The 23064-nt window shown below is 39.9% G+C and overlaps 1 protein-coding gene across 1 annotated transcript; it reads right to left on the bottom strand.

Annotated features, from left to right (window-relative positions):
* Positions 1-941: 941 nt before the first annotated feature.
* Positions 942-12859, bottom strand: wnt3a (wingless-type MMTV integration site family, member 3A). Its single transcript, XM_046052124.1, has 4 exons — positions 12738-12859; positions 7580-7821; positions 1558-1823; positions 942-1464 (listed from the first exon to the last, which is right to left on the bottom strand). The coding sequence occupies exons 1-4, from the start codon at positions 12857-12859 to the stop codon at positions 985-987; spliced, it is 1110 nt and encodes a 369-aa protein (XP_045908080.1). The 3' UTR covers positions 942-984.
* Positions 12860-23064: the final 10205 nt, after the last annotated feature.

The following is a 23064-nucleotide window of genomic DNA, read 5'->3' as shown; positions in this document are numbered from 1 at the left end:
TCTCAATGGGACACAAGTGCTGACCTTTCATATTTATTTACAGCTCTCTGACCACATCAGACTTACATGGGGGTTTCTTTTCTTGTCTTTGGTCATAACTCTCGATGTTGTTCAAAGCATTGTTACTCTTAAGAAAAAGCTTCCAGAGTTTTCAGGTGTTTAAGGAAATGCACAGACTGTGTATACTCTTGTTTTGCATGATGTCCAGTTGGTGTGGGTCATGTCTACTCTGAAGATAAAATTAGTAATTTAAAGCAGATATTAACTCGCTAGCTTAAGAATGTAGAGAATATGTAAACACACTGCAGCATAATTAACTACATTCACTCAGGTGCAAGTGCATGCTTACCCAAACATCAGTAATATATTAACACTACAAAAAAAAACCAAACTCATTCACATCATAATGTTAGTTTTCAGACATACACACACATACTTGTTGAGGGGGAGAATGCAAGCCATTGAGTGTCTGATCATGTAAATTACTCATAAATGTTGCCACCTTTTGTGGCAAAAACAAGTGGTGATTAAACATTGAAGAAATAAACATTTTAATTTTTTGTCCCATAGAGCATTGGCAGTGCTGTACTATTCTCAAAAAAGGTAACTACTTGGAAACACATATCACCAATATGATGTTTGTCAATTAGCCGACAGTTCTCCTTTCCTACGTCAATACATGAAAACTCTTTCGTCATCGCTAGAGATATCAACATTGTTGTCATTATCACCATCATCACGGTTCATACGGATGATGCTTTGTGATGCTAAAATCTACTCAACTGTTTCAGATGATTAAGGCGGAGACTGGCTCTTTTCAGCATCACAGCATCAAACACAAGGCTTTCGTGTCTGCCATTAGAGTCCATGGACAGCTCAGACAGCTGCTCAGTCTCTCATGTCTTAAAGATAAGTTGCTGTATTTGTTCTTCTGCCTACTGACGTCTTTGAATTTTGGTGGGAAAAGACAAGATCCAGATTGTCTTATTTGCAAGTGTGCACATCGTAGACTCTCACACACTCCTGACAGCTGACGTAGCAGCACCAGTGGAAAATACAGTGACACTTCTCCTTTCTCTTCTCAGTCCTGGTGTTGTGACCTCTGCCGCAGCAGAGGAGGTCGCATCCGTCTATGCCATGAGACGTCAGGTTGCAGATGCGATCACGGGTGCCAAAGGAACCAGTCTCAGGATTGGGGTCACAGAAATTGGGTGAGCTTTCATAATAAACCAGGTCTCGCTCTGTGGGGGGTTTGAAGTAGTTGTACTTGGGTCTCAGGGTCTCCACCCATCCACGGGACTCCTTATGTTTCTCCACCACCATCTCTGATGCGCTGTCATACTTATCCTTCATGTAGTCACCAATAACTCGAAAGTCAGGCTGAGACCACCAGCATGTCTTGACCTCGCAGCTGCCCGAGAGCCCATGGCACTTACACTTCAGGAACATGTTTTCATTGAGGGACTAAGGATGAAAAGATCATCATGTTAATTAAACATCTGATAGCAGAAAAACTTCTACAACACAATCAGCAAAATTAGCTTTTAGAAAACTCACCATTCTTCCTGCCTCATTGTTATGGCGGTTCATGGCTGAGCGTGCATCAGGGCGATTCTCTCTCGCGTCAGCAAACTCCCGGGACACCATGCTCCCAAACTCCACGTCCTCGCTGCAACCACCCCACTTCCATCCCTCACCAGGGGGGCCCTTGTGGCGTGTGTCACATCCGCAGATGGTGGCTGAGCCCTCAGCGCAGGCACGGGTCACTGCAAATGCTACTCCCGCCGAGGCAATAGCATGAACAAATGCTGACTCTCGAGTGGCTGGAACGAGAAGTTCAGATATCTGTAAGACATAGAACATTGGAAATATACTCGGAGGCAACATCCTGCAGAGAAACACCTCTGCAGAACTGAACAATCATGGATTGTCACATGAGTAATGACTTCTTAAAGTTAATGATTATTTTCAGGATTAAATTTATAGAAACATTGTTATATGGATAGCTGCTTGTGTTCAGTCTTGTATGACTGCATAGGCAAATATTTCTCAACCCAAGCCAACAAGACACCATCAAAGAAACTATACATACTGAAGAGGCCACTACTATTGTTGGCTAGATGTGTTTAGGTGGTATCGACCAAGGTGTACCAATGTGTGGGTTCATTCAGCCCAGACATCAATAGTCCTGTCTTTGAACAAGGCCAGCAAGGCCTCTATGTCTCTGTCTGACATAGCTAACGGATGACTCAGAGGGATCAGGATCTTCCAGAGAGATGAGAGGAAGAGACGGGTCTGACAGGCCTATAATTAAGAGACTCAATTAAGCTTTTGAAAGGTTAGGAAATGGCCTCACACTGCAGGGACAAATCATAGGCACAACATAAAGATGGGAGTGTAGTGTCCAGATATGTAATTCTGAACAACACTTCCCTGTTACAGAAGAGAGGACATTGTTTGTTTAAGCATTCCCTGCTTTAACAGAACTCATTATGACAGGGAGGTTGCCTTGAATATGAACACTTGCATGGTCTTGCACAATCACAGGGAAAGAGACAGAGACAACAAGATAAAGAAAGTGGAAACACCAGGTGTAAACACAAAATGAACAAAGTAAAGAAATGGAAAGAGATGGTTAAAGATAAATGGTGAAATGTGGGATTGTGTGTGCATGTCTATGTGTATGAGATAGATAAAGAGGCAGTGAAGGCTTCTGTCTAAAGAACAAGAACGACAGACGCACATAAAGAAAAGAAACAAGGGAGGAGTATAAAGTTAAAGGGAGTAGGAGCTCCTCCCTTACAGCAGGTTCCAACCAGTTTGAGGACTAAAGGGCATTAGAAACAATGACGCAAGAGAAGGTCTACCGGCATCCTCCACCACCCACTTCAAACTACTATTGTATGCACACAAGGTTACTAATGTTCACAATACATCTCCTTCCTGGAGACCCTATTACTGCATCCACCACAGATCGTTTCACTTGGATATTGTATTTTTTTCAATCAAGGTAGCTGAAGGCTGTATCTAAAACCGATGCATAATCTAAAACCGAGAACGCATATCATGTTTTTGAGTGAGTTGAAGTGTATGTCCAAGGTGTTAGGCCTAGATCCATCTGAAATGTCATGGTATTTATAAAATGGATTATATTTAAGGTGCTGATGTGGGATTCTGTAATAAAATTGGGCAAAATCTTCTCCCTGCATATAACTAATTTGAACCATTTGAACCAAGATTTGGATGTCAGTTTAGTTAGATTCCCTTCTGCTATACAAGGATGCATCGTCAGCATAGAAATATAATTAAATTTATTGCATCACAGAATGTTGATTTTTATTCATGAATAAAGTGTGAAGAAATGTGGACCTCTAACTGAAACCTGGGGAACTCCTTTGGAAATGGCTGGCAATATTGCTGCAGAGCACAAGGAGGTGGCGGAGTTAAAATGGGAGAGGAAAAGGGGATTATCTTGGGATAAAATGAGCAAAGAAGGATCAGAGCAAATTAAATAAGTCCTGGATGAGCAAACCTAGGTCTCTACGGTCACAGGCTTCGTGTGACAGCCCCACACTTTTTAATAAAGTGTCTTGATTTCCAAATTCAGGGAATATGAACTACCCACAACAAAGTGTAGTTCTTTACATTACATGATCATTCAAGCACGAAACTGCGTAACATATCTATGCCAAGATTTATGCTACTGTCAATAAATTAGCAAACCTATTCTTTTGAGTTGATTAAATCTGTTGTTATTTTCTATAAATGTTTAACACGTGCAAATACGGAACACAGACGGTTTAAGAGGACATTATTATTCTCTATATACTCCTCAACCCCACATTTTGAACATGGTGCCAATTCCGAGGCACATTCTTAACCTGTTGTGTGGTTGAGGCATTTACACTTTGTATCAAAAAGCCAACAAAAGTAATACTTTTAGAACATGTTCATATTTTGAACTATTATTGAGATCCTCTGTGTGTGCTTCAACAATTATTATCACACTACTACTTATGTATTATGCCTGGTGTTTCATATAACATTCTGGGCTATATTCACCTGTAATAGCATTTACTCCACCTTGAAACACCAGCTCTTGCATTAGTTGCCCAGCTTTTCTTGCTTTTATGACCAGTTTATGGTACTTCAGGACACTTTTACTCCGACAGTGCTCCTCCACCAAACTTTGCCAGAGCCTGGCAGGCCAAGTGGTCCCTACAACCTGCTGGGGGGTTGAATCCCCTATTGTGCTGCCACTGTCACGCTGTGTTAGTCCCACAATGGCCCCAGATATTTTATATGAAATTTGCCCTGGCCAGTGATTAGTGGGGACCAAGTTAAGTCATAGCAACAGAGAACTATGCATTGGCTGGACCCCGCTTGTCGGCAGACGGGGAAATCCCTATTCAAATGGTTTAATAAAACAATCTAAAGGGCGTGTGAATGGGGAAAAGCACTTTTTCTCCTGCTTAATCTCATGGTTGCGAAGATATTGTGCTCTGAGCAGTGCTCAGCAGGGAGTGGGGCTAAGGTCCCCCCATCAACTCCATTTACCACACCCCTTCTTTCTTTCTTGCCCAGAGTTAATGATATACTGGTGTGCTAGCTTCCCTCCCCCAGCAAGGAGAGACATACGTCTCATGAAAAGCAAAGACCTCTTAGCTCATCCTAAATAGTTACACTTTCTCATCCTCAGGTCACAGGTCATAACCCACATCCCCTGACCTTTTTCCAGTTAGTTTAAACGGGACTTAATGATTTAGGTTAATTTATTAGCAGGATTTCCTGGTATACAGTTTGAGCAAGGCGGAGGTACCTACAGGGAATGAAGGTTAGGTAGGTCAGAGCTACAGCAGTATGAAACTTTTCACTCACTTCCACATGCTTTAAATATTAAGTAATAGTTTCCTATGAACCACATTTGAATTTAATGGTTTCAAGTAGAATAGTGATGGTGCATGTCTATACCTGTGTGGCTGGCAACACCTGCTAAATTTTGTGTCCACTTTTTGTAGCAAGGTTGCCCTTACTAATTCTATCATATGACTCCTAAACTGGAGCCTGATTATACCCATATAGTAGGTAGGTGTTCTGTAAATACCAAGAATGCCGAAACAGTCCTGGGATAGGCTCTGCCGACTAAGAACACCTGCGCTGTTTTCTATTACCTTTCATCAAAGGTAGATTCCAGCAGTGCATGTTTTGACACTTTAGTTAATGTAAATTAATGAGTGCTGACGCAGACATAGCCTGGAGGTTGGGGTGTGGAGTGAGAGAGAAACATAGACAGAGGATCAGGCCACGTGTAAGGGAGAGAGATCATGCACCTAGTCCATTTTAAAGGCAGGGGTAACTTAACTCCTGTGTTTTGGCACATGAGGTTGGGTGTGAGTATGTGTGACAATGTGCATTTAGACTGATGAATGTTTGTGTGTGGTCATGCCAATTTATTATCACAATTGGCATGTTTGTGCGTATTAATTTGAAAGGAGGTTGTATAAGTGATTAAAGCATTTTTTTCACAAGAAGAAACTATACAATGTTTTCTTTTCAGTCTTCTATTCTTTTAGCTGTGGTCTCAACTCAATTCACAAAATTGCCTTTTCTCCTTAATGGTCCATGTCTTTCATTCTTCTAGTGCTCTGCTTAATCCACCTCTGTAAAACAAACTTCTAATGTCCTCTGTGAAGGTGAAGAGGACATGGGCAGTGATGGGCTATCTGATAGGAACTAAACCTCTGAAGTCTATAAAGGCGCCTACTCTTCCTTTCAGAGCCGGCCCCAAAAAAGGCCGGAGGAAACCAACACATAACAGTTTCAATCGCAGACAAACAGACACCAGTGAGGACAATGGCCCTGTTGCACAGACAAACACCAGCATCAATCAAATCCAATGAAATGGAAGCCCTCTCCTACTAAGCCCTATCAAAGGGCTGTGAGCCCCTGAGTCACTCTCCTTGGTCTCTGACAAAGGCACTTAATCCAGCCACTTTGACCTCTCACATTATTAAGGGCCTCGGTGACCTTAATCCAATCAAAATGATTCACTAAAGCCCAGTAGCTGCCTCATCTTTCCACCCAGTACCCCTGAAATTTAGGCCTGGGAAGGGAGACAATGCGAGAGATGTGGTGGCATTTTGCACCACAATAGCGCTCAGATGGGGAACCCCTATCGTTAGCCACCTACTTGAGCTCAAGCCTCTATCAACTAGCTCAGGAGTTTATTAATAAAAGCAATTTCCCTGACTCACCTCCAAACCCCTGTGTTTGCATCAATCTTCTGCAAACTAGGTGACAGGTTTAGATCCTCATTTTGGAGTTAGCCAGAAGCAACACAGACAGAAAAAAACCACACACAAGTGTCCTGGGACACTGTATTATAAAAAGCATCTTAAAGCAATGCAACATTTGCTTCCTTGCCAGGCTGTGAGCTCATCAATACCAGTGTCATATCTATCCGTTAAATATGAAGCTTAGTTTAGCACAAAGACTGGAAACAGCTAGCCTAGCCATTTTAAACTTCTTAATACGGTGAATTATGATGATGATATGCTTTATAAGTGATTTTTTTCCTTCAGATTGTGTATTGTAAAGTGGGGATTTCTGCAGTCTGATCCCATGATTAGACCAGAATGGACATATTCCTAAGACATATTCATAAGTCCTAATACATCACATAATCTTATGGGAACAATATATTGTGGAAAACTCCAGAACTCAGTTTAGAGTGTTTTGTAAGACACTTCAGAGGATTGTACAGCAGAACAATCACAGGGGATTCCCTCCTAAAGAAAACTCCAACAAGACAGAACTCACTCATCTTAATTGTGTACATTATTTCATGCATATAGGCTGCTCAGAGCTTGTTCAGTCTGAAGTCTATTTAAACAAGGATTTGAATGAGCATAATGAATGATGCATGCAGGGCGTGCAGCTTTTCTAATGCAAATAGAAGACGGAGAGAATGTAGAATTGATAATGGAAGAGTTAATCATCATAGAAATACAATAAGTCACTTTTTGTTTTAGTATTAGTTTTTTTACAGATGGTTTGAAGAATTAAGAACTTCTAAGAACGTAAGAGAGGGTATCACGCCCAGAAACCTAGAAACATAATTTGGGGGCAGTTGTAATGTTACATACAGTCAAGCATTATACTTTCCTTCCAACAATAATCTTTACATAAAACTTTGGTTGTACATGAAGTAACTAGGCCTATTGATCCACCTTTTCCTGTAGAATAAATGTGCTCTCACGTTTGGCACGTGTTTCCTGGTAATGCAGACTTTTGACAGCCCCTTAACTCTGGCCTGTTCGGATAAATAGCATTATAGGAAATGCTACCAAGCCACTGGTTTTGTCTGACAGTTCAAAAGCTGGTGATAGGTTTGGGTTTATGTTAATTGAAAATGAGCCAAATAAACAGAGATGGAGCCAAATTACAACACCGGGGAGTGTTGAAACATGAATATTGTCGACCTGTGCTTGAGGTACCCTGACAGTTTTTTTTGCACAAAGAAATTGTGTTCCAGAAAGCACACTGCACATCTTATTAAAATCCACATTAATGTGTTTACCTTTATCTAACACTGGCCCAAAAATGGCAAGATTGTCATTGACCGTGGTGCAGTTCCAGCGTCGGCCTCTGAACTGGTGCTGGCACTCCTGGATACCAATCTTCACCCCCTCAGCCACACTGGGCATGATTTCCACGTAGTTCCGGCAGAAACGCAGCTGCTTGGGCACCAGACCTGGGATACTGCCACAGAGGATAGGCTGAGTGCCCAGTGACGAGTACTGGTGACCCACTGCTAGTGACCTACAAGGAGAGAGGAAGTTGCATTGTCAGTGCATTTTCATTACTGCATCTTATCAGCCTGCCTGTGGCTTTATCTATTGATTTAACACAAGTGTCAAGTGGGAGACTAATTTCCCTCTCCAGTTGCAGTGTAATTTTACGTCTGAATGTGTTTGATTGTGTGTTTATTTGCTGTACCAGATGCTAACATTAGGCTTCCATCCTTTATCCCCTTAACTACCCTCTCTGCAGACACCTGGCCTTTGTGTGTATTGAAATTGTAGCCCTGCCACCGCAGAATCAGGCAATGTTTCTGTCTAAGATAATAAATCCACAATGTATCTAGAGGTCTTCATAGACCTTAAGCTGACAACTTGGAAAACTACACCTTGTTATTAACTGTCCGCACACTTAACAGGCCCTCAGCTTAGGGTAATAAGAGTGCAAACCCTACATTGAAACTTCAGAGAGTGTATTAAGTGTAACACAGTGCCCAGCCTCCCCTTTTCCTTTGAGGAAGGTATTCTGGGATACGACAAGTGCAAACTTGGTTCACTGATTACATCTCTCTGTCTCACTCCCTTTACTGCTTTCTCTCTGTCTTTCTGTCTTTATTTTGTGTCCTCTCAATTAGGACTTTCAGTAACTATATAATCATAGAAATGGGATATCCATTGTATCATTGTGTAGGATGTAATTTAGCCAATTTTAAGAAACATTTTGCTGTACTGTGTTTTAGATAAAGTGTTTGATTTGCAAGTTAAGCTCTTTATTACAGGACGTATATAAATTTTGTGTGAACATTATTTTTTCTGCATGACCCGCTGACCTGAGCTGTTCCATTTTTATTGAAATGCCCCCTAAATCAATATTTTGACGACATGATTATTTAATAACAGAGTTCTTATTATCTTTGGCAAATGCCCTGCAGAGTAGCTACAATGTAGCTTGTTGGCAATCCAGACAGGTCTTCATTTCAAGTCGACTGTCCAGACTCTGGCAGCAGACAATCGGCTGATTCTCCCGAGAGTGATATGGGCTTGATAACAGTTATTGTGGCTTTTCCACAAAGGCAGAGCCAGAGCAGGTGTGCAGTCTTTTGCAGCTCAGTTAGCTCACTGTGTGTTGACCTGTTCACTGTTGTTCACGGACTAATCGCTGATCACAACAAGATTACCCAAACTCCTGACACTGGCCTCAGGCTGCTTTCTTTAAAAACTAGCCGAATGGCCGCTGGCTGACGACTTTTGATGGCAGCCAACATTTTGACCTTGAATACCTCAATCATATTTTTGAAATTTGAAATTTAAAGGCTGATTTCATTTTCGACATTACACTTCAACATTGTCTGTCAGGTGTCAAGGTGTGTGTAAGCCATCAGATGACCTGGCGAGTAAACCAATGTTCCCGCAAGCAAATGTCAGAGTTATGTGTCACGCTGGTTTTAACAGAATTTCTCACCTAATTTCTACAGACTAGACCGCTCAAGTTAATCATAAATGAGACACCCAGTAAGCGAGCAATGGCAAGTTGAAAATGACCCCGAGAGGAAATCACATTTGTCTGCAGTTTGTCTGCAACATCCATCAGTAAACAAGGGCACTCCTATTACAAGCTGACCTCTCTTTGGCCCTTGTCAGTCCATATACCCTGAAGCACATCATTCCCAGCAGAAACCTGAGTCCACATCCCAAACTGGTGCAGACTTCCCTCTTCGCCTCTATCACGCACAACAAACAGACCTGAAACTCTAAGAAAACCATGCACAACAATTCATCTTTTAAGTGCTGCATTTTTTACAAGTAGTAGTCTCTTGTGAGTCCAGTCTTGAACCACCTCTTCTTCCTTTTCATCTACAGAGAAATAATGTAGGGTCTCTGAAGTTTCCATTGCATTTTCATCAACATCGCTAGTGAATGAGCTATATCTCAACAGCAGGAAATAGTGCAGAACAAAGGTCAGATTAGCTCTAATCAAGGCAGGAACGACAGCTGAAAAACTCTGGATTCGTCATTTGATTTGATTTGAACAGTGTCACACAAAACCCTCATGAGTTAATGTGCTTAAGCTGCTCCACTCGTGCGTGTCTCTGTGTCTGTCTCAGTGGAGCTGAGTAATCCATGCCACCTCTTCCTGTGTTAGGAAATGGCCTAAGAGAAGGGGCAGGGCATGTTCCACCAGGGATGATTTATGATTTTTTTAAGGAGCTATTGCATGAAGAACAGTGCTGTTGGATACAAGGTATAACAAATATATCTATATATTTAAACATAAGTGCTGGTGTGGTCTGGATTAAAAGCGTCTATTGAGTTCTCACGCTTTCCTTTTTTCATCCTCACACCAGATGCCTTCCAAAGAAAATGGTGGTCAGTATAATTGATTAAGAAACACACGATTCAGTAATGCTGTTAAGGTTTGTGTTATCAAAAGTGAAAATTGTTACAAACAAACACTTAAGCAAAACATATATCACATTAAATTTTTGCCTCTGTTCAGACTTTCCCCCTCTCATCAAAGTGTATCCAGCGCAGGTTTAATGCATATTTCAGCAAGCCCAAGCAGGGTACCTTAGAATTACCACTTTACTCGTGGGCCCTGGGGCCTTGGAGCCGACTTTGACATCAAGAGAATATGTTTGGGAAAAGGAATGTGCGGCAAGCTTTCACCTCCAGGTATTTATCTTCTAAGGTGGGGTGGACCAGGGAAGGGGGTGGTGGGGTGGCGGGTGCAGCCAGGCTATGTCACGGCAGGTCGAGAACAGAAAGACATGAACCTGTCTTAGTGCATATCCCTATCCCCAGAGACTCCAGTGGGACGGACGCTGAGTGTGATGCAGCTCCGATGGCCACTTGAAACCAAGTTCAACCTTGAGGTCTGTCAGCAAAACATCACAGGTTGCTTTTCACAGAAGTGATGGCTCTTCTTATAACTGACATGCTGTTTGAAAATGGACAGACAATGCAGGCGTATTGAGCGCAACCCAAAAGGAACCACGTTATTTGACTTTGGATGAGTTGCCACGAAACAAAAAATACATCAGCAGTCTTGTATGAAAAAAAGTATTAGGTCAAGAACGTTCAACTCGAGGTGACTTTGCGTGCTATTTCTGAAATCAAACATTGTTTGTATTGGTAGGAGTGATACAGCAAACTTGCTCCCGTTATGTTTACTTGCCACTCTTTTTGCTTCTGTAGTTCCACTCGTCAATCAAACACCTGACCCACCCTCCAAAATCACAGCATCAACACAGGAGTTAGTTCTTGACTTGCTGCAGTGCTTTTGTTAGGACAGAATGGAAACCTGCCTTCAATTGTGCCATACATGACTGGCTCCACAAAAAAAAGGCTCTTATCGAGACTCAAATTCAAAGCCTTTCCTCGGAAGTGTGCACGAGTGTGTCAATCAGCAGAGCTGAAACATGGCACTAACAAAAAAGTTCAAAACATGCTCATATCACATGACAAAAACATACTGTTCCAAAAAAATCTACTGAACATCTAGTAAGTTGGAAAATCGTCCATTTTGACTGCATGTACTAACTTTTAGAACCAGGAGTGTACTAATTTGGGTCCGTATTATTTTCCACCTCTCGGTTCAGAGGGCCCACTGTTATATCAGGATTTCCTTCCAGCTGTGCGTGTAATTAGTTTCTCATCGGTATTACCACAGGGGACCCATTAAGGGAAGAAGATTAGGGTACACCCAATATCTAAGCAACCCCAAATATGAAATGATTTATAATGAAACAGACATCATATGCTGATTTAGTGCTAAAAAAGACAACATGTGGTTGATTTGTGTATCTGATGGATCAAGCTTGAACAGTGTGAAACCAGACAAGAGCTTCTCCAGAAGACGAGACAGCCCAATTAATCCAAAAAAATTAAATGAAATCAAGTGAAAAAATAGTGCTAATTAATGTAAGATTCTTAAATATGAGTAATTATTGGGCTACTGCACCATTCTTTTACAATCTCATTAGTGCTTCTTGTGTGATTAAAGAGAGTAAGAAAATGGAACAAAGACATCAGTTATTGTCAGTTTGTGAACATTAAATGCTGCAGTTCTCAATGTGAGTTGTCATGTTTTGATTTTGGAGAGGATTTGGAAGGAGAAGAAACAGATGGAAATTAATCAGCTGTGGACTGAGATATATCCATGATATCCATTACAGGAAATGCGGCTACACATCAAACTGTGCTGGATTTGGTTATTAAGTCTTCTGTTATGTCCCAAGTCTGATAAGAAAATTTAAACAATTCAAGTGTTGAACTGATTATTCTCATACCATTACCATAAGTAATATAAATTAGCCTACATAAATAAAAGACTATGCATAAACACTGTGTATTACATTATCAGTTTGTTTAAGCACCCATGCATTAAAGCTAAACCCTGGGCAAGATTTCATAGCCTACTCTTTCTGTGCCACTTTGACTCCCCTATACACACACACACGCGCGCGCACACACACACTTACATGCACACGAACTTTGCCTTTGCACCTGCTGCAGTCTGAATATGAAAATTGCATCGTTCATGCTGCAAATGTCGGTGTCCATAGCATTAAAAGACAAACATAGAATTCAGACAGAAAAGTGTTTTCGTCAGTTAGTTATTGGTTCCTACAGGTCTTTTCTGTTCTCTGCTATATAGATTTTAAATTAAAAGCGAAATTTACTCATGTGTATTTAATTGTATTACACTAGTCTAGTTTTGAAGCTATCCTTTGCACCTCTGGTAGTATTAAATACGTCTCAAAATCAAGCTGGAACAACTTTACCATCAGAGCACCTAAATGTACCGCTGCTGTCAGACACGAAATTGGAAGTAGGCTACAACCACTCAAACTGACACAGGAACGGATCATCGGATACTTCTCAAATAAAAAAAAAAGAGTCGACACTTGTTCGGGATATCATGAAAATAAAACTTACCACCAGATGGGATAACTTGCCATGACATGCGTAAGCACACAGAGCAACAGGAAACATCCAAGGTATATCATCCTTAAAGTTTCGCAAAACTTCTCCAGTGGAAAGCCTACATGCGCGCTCATGCGCGCACTGAGATTTGAAGTCAAGAAAAAATAAAACAATGAAAAAAGATTCTGCACTGATCGATTATTATTTCTATGCTTCTAAAATAAGTAGGGAGAATCTATCTTTCGCGACTACCCGTGACAGCACTCTGGAGCCAAATATTAAAAGTTAAAAGCAGCTTGCTTTTTTTAGGACCCAATCAGCAGGTATTGCCAAAGGGGGAATTCTGCTGATATGTTCCCTCTATTGCCTAGTCAGGCAGTTTGAACTCAGACGAGCTCAAGAACGAGCTAATTTTAAGATGTGTTTTAGTGCTCATAGAGAATTGACCGCATTAGCATGCAGTGTGTGTGATATATAATGTTGTTTAAAGGAGAGAGGGAGGGTCTGAGGGGTTTTAAATAGACATCGGAACCCCTGTGGATTGCGTAGCTATAACAACCTGTCCGGATTTCACTCCCTGGCTTGAAGCTTCTAAAATGCAGAAATAAATATGTGTGAATTGCTTGAGACCACTATTAAGGTCTCCAGGCCTTTATTTGTGCCTGTATGCCATGAATGTAAAATTAGTTGAGTTAAGTTGAGAAGTTTTTCCTACGGACTGATGGATTCACAATGACCTGAATAAAACTAAATCTCTGGGGCCTATTAGATTTTTCCAAAGAAGATCCCCAATTAGGCATTTTGGCCAATTTTTGCATTTATTTATCCTTTAATATGTAAAATGAAAACTCAAATGTTTTGTTTCCGTCACTACACTGTATGTTCTTTGATATGATGCTCTGATGTTGTAAAATTACAAAAACAGTGTTGTTAATGTTCTTGTCATCAGAAAATTAGAAGTAGGCTATCCTGGGTGTGTGCAAAAGGGCCATATTTGAGCATTAATTAAACGGTAACGGTTTTTCTCAAATTGCATTAGCCTACTTTATGAACAGTTTTAACTGTGAGCTGTGTTCACAGCTTTGAAACCCCAACTTTAAAGCTGCCCGCATGACAAGCTGCTTATTCCAACGAAAATATTCGATAATATTGGCCGCACCACTGAGTTTAAATGGCACACTGTCTGTTTCCCTTTCTCAATGTCAAGTGGCTGTTGATAGCTGATCGGTCTCTCCATTTACAGCCACTGATGCTTATCTGATGATTAAAAAAAAGTCCTGGTTGTGCAACATCAGTGACTAACAGGGTTGTAGGCTATAGAGGTAACAAGAAGACTAAAATTAACGCAAAGAATTTAATCAGTTGAATTGTCGCCCTTTTTTGAAAACTGAACATTTTCACCGTTATTTTCACATTTTTTTGTAGGCTATGAATTACTAATAATGATGATGATAGTAATTATTTAACATTATAAAAACGTCTATCAAGTCAAGCCTATTATTGTTCATGAAATGTTATCATTTAATAGTTGATGACAAACAGCTCCAGCAATTAGCCAAATGGTGGACTGTGTATTTTGTTTGACAGCTGTAACCAAATTCTATAGCTAATATGACAACCAGAAACGAATTAGATAGCCTAAGGATTTTTTGTCAAATATCTTGCTTTAGGCCCATGTATTGCTCCGATTTAATTCTTCAGGGAGCGTTTGGGTTTAACTTTACTTGACCTGTTGGAGTTAATTTGTACATCTTCATCTAGGCCTGGGTGTATAATCATGAAATAGGCTAACTGAATACAAAGCTGTTTATTTAGGCTACATTTTACAGAGTCTATTTTATAATATCCAAACTAAGAGGAAATGTATCACCTCGACAGTGTTTGATGTGCGGATAACTAATTATCCCTGATTCTTTCCATTGACTCGTCATTTAGTCATACAACATTTATCCAGTCAAACCGGTCATTATTCATCCAGAAAGTGTTGATATAAACATTAGGCTACTGACTCGCCTGGAGGAGGGAAAACATGGTAGGCTATACACATCTTACAGCCTCCGCAGGCAGCAGGAACACCGGAGAAGGCAGGATGTATAGCGCCATCTAGTGGAATTTATTATACACTGTAACCCTGGCAAAGACTAATGAAACTCCTTGGTGACACACCAGACGGAAGCAGGCCACATACAATCACTGCTTTTCACATCCAGTGGTGGAAAATAACTAAGCACATTCCTTCAAGCACTGTACTTAGGTACAATTTTCATGTACTTGTCCTGAGTATTTCCACTTTCTGCTACTTTATACCTTTTTGTCACATTTCAAAAGTAAATGTTTTACTTTTTGCTTGATTGTATTTTTTTGACAGCTATATCTGCTTTGCAGTTTTTACATAAAATAACTCATAATCACTTTATAAGATATGATGCAATGCTTCAGATTAAACTGACCAACATTATATAAAGTAGTTAAGAGTAGATCAGCTTTAACATTAAAATGCTGCTTACAGGTCCATCAATAATAATAACCGAATCGAAAGTAACATCTAATAATATAATTTTGACAAAGGCAATTTTGCTGCAAAATGAGCACATTTTCTGTAAAAATATTTGTTGTGTGCTTTTACTTTAGTGGAAACTTTATTCCAATACTTGTAATAGAGTATTTTTCCACTGTGCTACTTTTAAGTGTAACCCTAACACTTCTTTCACCACTGCTCACTGTCTTCCTGAATGGCTGTTGATTAATATTACTCTGATAAGGATCTATTCCCCCAAAATTAGACTCAACTGTCCAGTGATTAAAGGGATTGTTACTGAAACAATTGAAGTAATCTAAATAATAGTGCAATCATAATAAATTCTAAAAGTTATAAATTATATACATAATAAATATTGATAAATATTTTTATTTATGTTCAGATATTTATTTATAAATATTCTAGATATTCTATATAATATAGATATAAAAAAGGGTAGGGTCATTCTGTTATTTTTCTTTCTTTATATACATAAAATAGTTAGACCAGACTTCATAAAACTTCTCTTGGTAATTATAATAATAATTCAAATCATCATCAAGTAAATATTTGTTCTGTATGACACTTTCACTCAAAGTATAGTAAATAACTGGAGAGCTACACAGAGGAGCTGGAGGGTTTGGGCAGCTGCAGAGGGGGAACTCTGGAAGTCAGAGCAGCTATGAACAGAACCTTTTCTTCTCCCCAGTAGCTGTCAGCACTGGCACAGAGTCCAAGTCAGCAACGGTGTTAAATGCAAGAGAAAAATGCTTATAGCAACTGAATGTAGATCAGATAGTGAAATAGATTTAATAAGTGCTTAAATGTGTGTATAACATGTTTGACTTCTACATACCCTGAAAAAAATCCATCAAGTTAGAAGTGACCGCCTAGTGAATCTATTCAGCTAATTTCATCTCCATCAACACGTTTCGCACACCAACTCTGTGTCTGCAGTCCATCCATTCAGGGTTTTCCCCAAGCAAACAGAAAGACATCATGGCACCTGTGTGTGCCCACGGTGACCTCACTGTGACGGTGATGTAATTTAGCAAAGTGCTGCTAGTGGCGAGTCATGTCCGACAAGTGAGTCTTGTCATTTCTCTGCATCATAGGCCTCAGTCAGACTCCCTCTGTTTGACATAACACAGCTACACCAACACCATGCAATATGAAAATATTGAACTAATCACATTTTCATTACTTCACTTAGTTTTCCATGAATATTTTCCTGATGTGCCATGAAGCTGTTAATTCTCATGTGTGCATTCAAGTGTCTTAATAAGATGCAACATAAAGAAAATAGGATTAAACCACAGCTTCTGCACAGTAACTCTTTCTTTGTTGTGCACAAATGGGACAGCACCACTAGATGTCAGCATTGTAATGGAATTGGACTACTTATTTTCACTGCTGAGCTTTGGGAAAGAAATCTTAACTGGAAGCACATGTGGTCTATACATAGTGTTGATATAGTTTTCAAAGCATTGTTATTTGTATAGCACTTGAAATGAACTTCAATAACAGAGTAGATTCACAGTACTTTAATGAAGCAAGGTAATGCTGGTAATGCATTTAAAAAACATAAAAAAATAAAAAATGAAGAGGTTTTTAGAGGCAGGCTTAGTAAATCTCATATAGAGATTATAACTCTCTAGAAAGGAGCTCAGTGATCAAAATGTTTGATCAGCTTTGGATGCTGTTTAGTTCAAGCAAACGTGAAAGAAAACTAAAACATAGTCATTGTCAACCTAGCTCAACATCCCTCAGAATTTACTGTTCAATTGAATCTGTTCTGCTGCTAAATGCTCTTTTTTTTGTGGATGATCATCAAAAACAAACACCGATGTTCAATAAGAGACAGAGGGAAGATGACTAAAAGCAGACCAACTACTTTTCCTTGTGTAATTCTGTTTGATTTACAAGCTTTTCAAGGGAGAAGAGGGTAGAGTTGTGCCTCAATAAGCTGTGACACACCCCACAAGCTCACACCTGGAAACATCTCATCACTTTCACTTGTACTTTTCTGTTGGTCTCCAGACATGGGAAACAAAGCAAAGGGTCTGCCTCTGCTTTGACTTTATCTTCAGGATGGGCATTGCCACAGGCGTTGACGTCCCTATCTCGCCTGCTTGACTCTTGGCAATACAGGGTGTAAAAAGGCTTCTGATAAGAGAATTCATGGGAGACTACTTCTAAATCTTAATGTAAACGGTCTTTGTAGTCTCTGAGGTCAGATTTGTTGCTTTTGAGATTGGAACACAGCTACAGATGTCATTTATTGTACTGTATGTTTGCTGAGCATGAGGATGTACTAAATGAAATGAAAACCTGGAACAAACAAGTGCAGATGCTTCCATACATAGGTCACTGAGTGGTTTGATGAATTATAAAAATGTGTGAATGTGAATCACACACCATTGCCTTCACGGTCACAAGATCTCAGCATTATAGCACCACCAGAAGAACACCAATTAAAGCGTGGATAGATTCTACTGATGAGATTTTGATGGATATAGAGAGTTGAAGTAATACAATCTGAATGTACCAAAAGCATAAATTCCCATTTCAAAGTGCTTTGCAGATAAGAAAAGAATGATTTTTTTTAAATGCAGGAGGCGATATTGGACAATAGACTTAGCATGACAATCAAAATTATACCTCTTATTAAATGTGATTTCTGCAACGAGGTTTAATGTTTAACGACAGTAACTGTAAATGTGAAGATCTGTATTAAGTGACGAATCAGGACATTTTAATAGTAACTCCTCATTTATCAGAGTTTTACTAAAAGAAGTTACAAGATAATTAAAATCTGAAGATGAGTAGATCTGAGAATCTGCATGAATAGAGATGTGCTGCTTTTGAAATATTTGACCAAAAGGTTGTATGCAGACAGAGAATGAAAGACAGAGGACTAAGCCTTACGGCACTCCATGAGTGAATTGGGTACTGGAAGATATGCAGTTCCTTCTAGCCACACAACTACACTTTCGAAAGATAAAACTCATCTAAAACAGTACAGATTACCTTCCCAATGCTGCCAATGTAAAGTTAAAATCAAGTTGTCATGTGTATCAAAAGATGCAGGAAGATCTAACAGCACTAAAACACATGGTTTCGTTTTAATCCTTGATTTCCTTAATTTGAAAGGAGTCACAACTAGTGTCAGCCATTAGAAGCAAATAAATGCACCTGAAGGTCTGTTGCCTGCTGTGTCTCATTTTGTGTGTAACTGAAGTCTTAAACAATCTGTTGTGGGGGCCTTTGGTCACAAGGTTTTTCCTCAGAGGGACTCGGCTAGTTGTCTTAGCGCTGAGGTCAGATATTAAGCAAGCGGGATGAAGGCCAGAAAACAAGAAGGGACAACGCAGCTTTAGTTACAGGACCAGCTCTGTGTGTCATATCAGGGTGCAGTGTTTTATATCAACTTCTGAGAGAGTGCGAGACTCCATTTGTCCACGTTTCTTCACTCTCTTTTTCTTCTCTGGTCTTTTCCACACAATGACACTATTTCTTTGGGTCATCCCAGGTCGCAATCAGCTGTGAAGGGAGGCAGCACTGACTGCAGCTGTTCGGCTGGACCCCGTCTTGTTTCATTAACACTAAGTAAAGCAGATCATAACATTCCATCAACACCACCTGCTGGTCAAGAGCACGACCCATTCGCTATACATCTACCATATCGCCTGTCTTCGTACAGCAACCTGTACTTTCCTGGCTCAAACTCTTCACATGTCACTACTTTTACTGTTGAGACTGTGTTGTGTCATTGTAGATGGTTTCTCCAGTCAGACGAAGTGAACCTGGATGAATGGCCGTACTTGTTCAAGGGCAAATAGAAAATTGCGATTCTGTAAACACCATTCAAGCAGGGTGTTTCAAAGGTTGCTGGGAAACGAAAGAGTGGATCGTATCATGCGGCTTTGGCAATAAAAAACCTAGTAGACTGTGGTTTGATATTAAGGGCAGATATTAATGTCATTGTTTGCAAGATAAGGAAATGTAATTAATGCTTGACTGAGCAAAGCTGTCCGCCGACAATGGGATGGAAATGTAAATAAAATGAGCCAAAAGACGCCTTTGGAAAGAAAATGTCTCTTACCAATCTAAAGTTAAGTGTTCAATTTTGGGAAGATCGTGTTTACTACAAACCTTGCATTAAAGGTGTTCCATGTTTCCTCCCACAGTTACACAGCAGCAGCTTAGATGGGCCTACTTAAACACTTTCAAGAATGGACAAGCCGCCACATGCACACATACAATTTGGCTCAAGTGTGTCATAACACTTCACTAGAAAATGTGCATGGACCATAGGTTACATGCCACAAATGAAGCACCAGGATTAACGTTTCTGATAGCAAGGTGCTCCTTTTTTTTTTACTACTGCTACTGTTTTGGTTTCTGCACACAAGTTAAATCCAGGAGACAGTATTAGCAAGAATTCCGTAATCCTCTAAGCTTTGAGCACACCTTTTTAGTGGTATCTTTTCTTAATTTATTTACTTTCTTGTTGGGAATTGTGAAAGCTTTTTTGCTCATTGCGTTCCCTTAAAAGTTTATTCATTAGCAATATCTGTTTTTCTCTCTGGGATGCAATCAAACCGGCACAGGAGGTTGACAGTGCTTGAACTGAGGTTTCAAAAACAACACCAGCTACCTCTCCAGCCTCAGGGGATGGACTTTTCCTGAATCCTGAATCCTGAGAATTGCTGCACATGGTGCACCCGACGCCTGAAACAGCAGAGCGGCGCAGACGCACCGTCAGCCTCCAAACCTAAGCCACAAATTATGTCTGGTACATGGAAAAGATCATGTGGCCCTGCAGCGGAGTAGGGGTGGTGAGAACGAGGAGTTTGGTGGTAACTGGGTTGGGATTGGACGGATACGATTTACATTCCTCTCCAGGGATGTGATATCAAGACAAGGTCAGACCAAGGCTAATACATAAGACTCTGAGGAAAGGGAGGAGGATTCTAATCTTTACTCAAAGTGACTATTTTATGTAGAATACAACACCAAATTTTATGTTAACTCTGCATGTTGTTCAATGTGATACAATCTGTCTTGTATTGCATTGATTATGTACATATTGCTAGATATCTTTCTTTGTCTCATTTATATGGAAATGCAGCAGATGCCTTGCATACACTATTTGTCAAAATATATAGTGTAGCCTACACTGAAATGTTTTGAATGCATTTTAGGAGATTGTTCCTTTCAAGGAAATACCTCAAACTCCATCAACATCCCATAGCACATTCCATCTCATTTGACTAGTAGGTACACAGACTAACCTCAATGCCCAGAGGAACCTCATTGTAATTGCAAAGAAATGTAACACTGGAGGCTAACACTCTAATCTGAACTGAGTATTCTAGTCACACTTGGAGCTTTTCTACACCGTTACTTAAGGGTGACTTTCACATTGGGATATGTGATACGACTATTTTCCGACAAATAATATTCACGTCTAAAATGCATTTTATTCATTTATACATGCATGTTAGCTTCCAAGGGAGAGTCTGAGAGGCAGAAAATGGTAAAGGAAGTAGTATCTCCAACAGCAGGGAAGGAAAAACTTTCTTGACAGCCTAAAGAGATTAGTGTCCATTACCAAACAAATTTCTGCTACCACCTACAACACTTATGACAGCCCTCAGTTCAACCCACATAGGAACCCTGTTAAAAAAACAAAACAACCCACACGCTTTTGTCCTCATGGCCATGTTCCCTCGACACCAGAATGAAACAAGCTCTGTTTTCTTGGTTGCCGGGTCTGAGAAGAGGGGCCGAGTGTGTTTTAAGAAGGGTGTGGGAATCAATTATCCCACTCAAGAGACATGCAGGACCAGTGGGTATTGCTTGGGATTAGTGTCCATTCTTGTCATGTACTGACAAACCCTCCTGCTGATCTCCTTAAAACCAGGTGTTATTAAGGAGCAAGGCCCTTATTGGGGGCCTATAGGCTTTGAATAACTGCCCTTCAGGAATGACTGACAAGCTTATAATGTTAAAAAAAAATGCATTCCTGTGCTTTCATGCGCTCACCTGTGTGAATTCTCAAATGATATTGAGCGTGAGTTCAAAGTGAAATCATGCACACAGCAAATTCATAAGTCTTGCAACATTAGCTGTGACTGCTTAGTATGTATCTATCGACTATCGTTTGTTCAGCATCAGTTCAGCAGAGTTTACTTTACATTTTAAATTTTAAAGGAATAGTTTGACATTTATGGAGCACTTATTTACTGGAGAGTGAAGAGTTAGATGAGAAGACAGATATCCACTCTCATATCTATTAAAATGAAGCCAAAGCCAACAGCTGGTTAGCTTAGCTTAGCACAAAGATTGGAAACATGGGAAGCATGAGAGTTGCCAGGCAGCAGAGACTTCAGTAAGTTACAAAATAGTCCGGCTCTTAACATAGCTTTACAGGTTACACATGCAGACACAGAATGATTTTAGATATTCTGATCTCTTCATTCAGAGTTGTCTGAACTCCAAACACATATTAAATTAATTAATAATTAATATTGAACAAAAAAAGTATAATTTGTTAATTGATGAGCTTAGAGCTGCTGGTAGATGGATAGCTGTTTGTTATGCTAAGCTAACTGGCTGTTGGCTATAGTCTCATATTCAACGGGCAGATATGACATTTCTATTAATCTGCTTATTTTACTGTACACCAGAAAGCGAATTAGCGTATTTCCCAAAATGCCAAACTTTCCTTCCACAGTGCTGCAAGTCAACCTGTCACAGTCACTCATACTCATCAAATAACACACCATTGCAAAAGTTGAATAACTGGTGATCTGTTTACGGGAGATCCAATATCATGTGAAACATGCAACTGTTATTATCAAGCTTGCTCACTTTAATCTCTAATTTATTTTGTTTACACACTGAAAGTAGAAACTTGGCACTGGGAAGCCACTTGGCCCATCTGTGGCTGTTTGTGATTTGCGGTGAACGGGCTGGATATTGTTTGAGATTGGGAATGAATAGACTTCATCCCAAATCCTGGCATGAGCGCTCCCCAGGTGTAGCTGAGAAAACCTGGACCCTTCCCAAGTTCAGATACCTCTCTCTCTTTACGTGCCAGAAATCAAGGTGTGTGCGGACACAAAAGATGTCAGGTGGTAGCTAAGCCACTGAAAGGTGTTTACACAGGAGTTAAGTAGGGTTGTCCCTGACTAAAGACCTTCTCAGCTGGCAAACGGTCTGTGGATATTATTTACAAATCAAGAGGTCAATTTAGACAAGAAATTGGAATATGGAGTCTTACTCATTATGGCTGTCATGCTTAAGATGAAACTTGTAAATATAGCTGTCATCATAGTGAAATGTTCCTGGGAATTTCTGTCATTTAAACATCTATTTTGAAATAATACATATAACATGGAAAAAAACAAATAACAAAAGAAAAAGAAAAGAAATGAATAACAAAAGAATCTATTGCTGAATCATGTATGTATTTTACAAATATGTAACTTTCAAATACAAGCGAGTCAACAGTGTTTGCATGTTCGAGAAGGCTTTCTGTGACAATAACTAAACGTTTAGGTAATCTCCAAATCTTATGCAATCAAATGCGTAGGAAGAGTAAATATTTTTCAAGAGCAGGCCTGCCAAAGGGTTCAGGTTACTTGCCAGAATGATTGATAGTTTGCCAATTGATTTATGGTGCTCAATATGATATTTTGCAAAGTGATTAAAGGTTTCGTCTTCATCTCTTGTGAAATCGCCTACAGTTATATTTGCGGACAAATTTGCTCTCTTTGTGAACTGTGGATGAACTCACCTGAGTGTATATGG

This window comes from Micropterus dolomieu, linkage group LG06 (assembly GCF_021292245.1).
Source record: "Micropterus dolomieu isolate WLL.071019.BEF.003 ecotype Adirondacks linkage group LG06, ASM2129224v1, whole genome shotgun sequence".
Taxonomy (NCBI): Eukaryota; Metazoa; Chordata; class Actinopteri; order Centrarchiformes; family Centrarchidae; genus Micropterus; species Micropterus dolomieu.
This window is presented reverse-complemented; position numbering and strand designations above follow the sequence as displayed.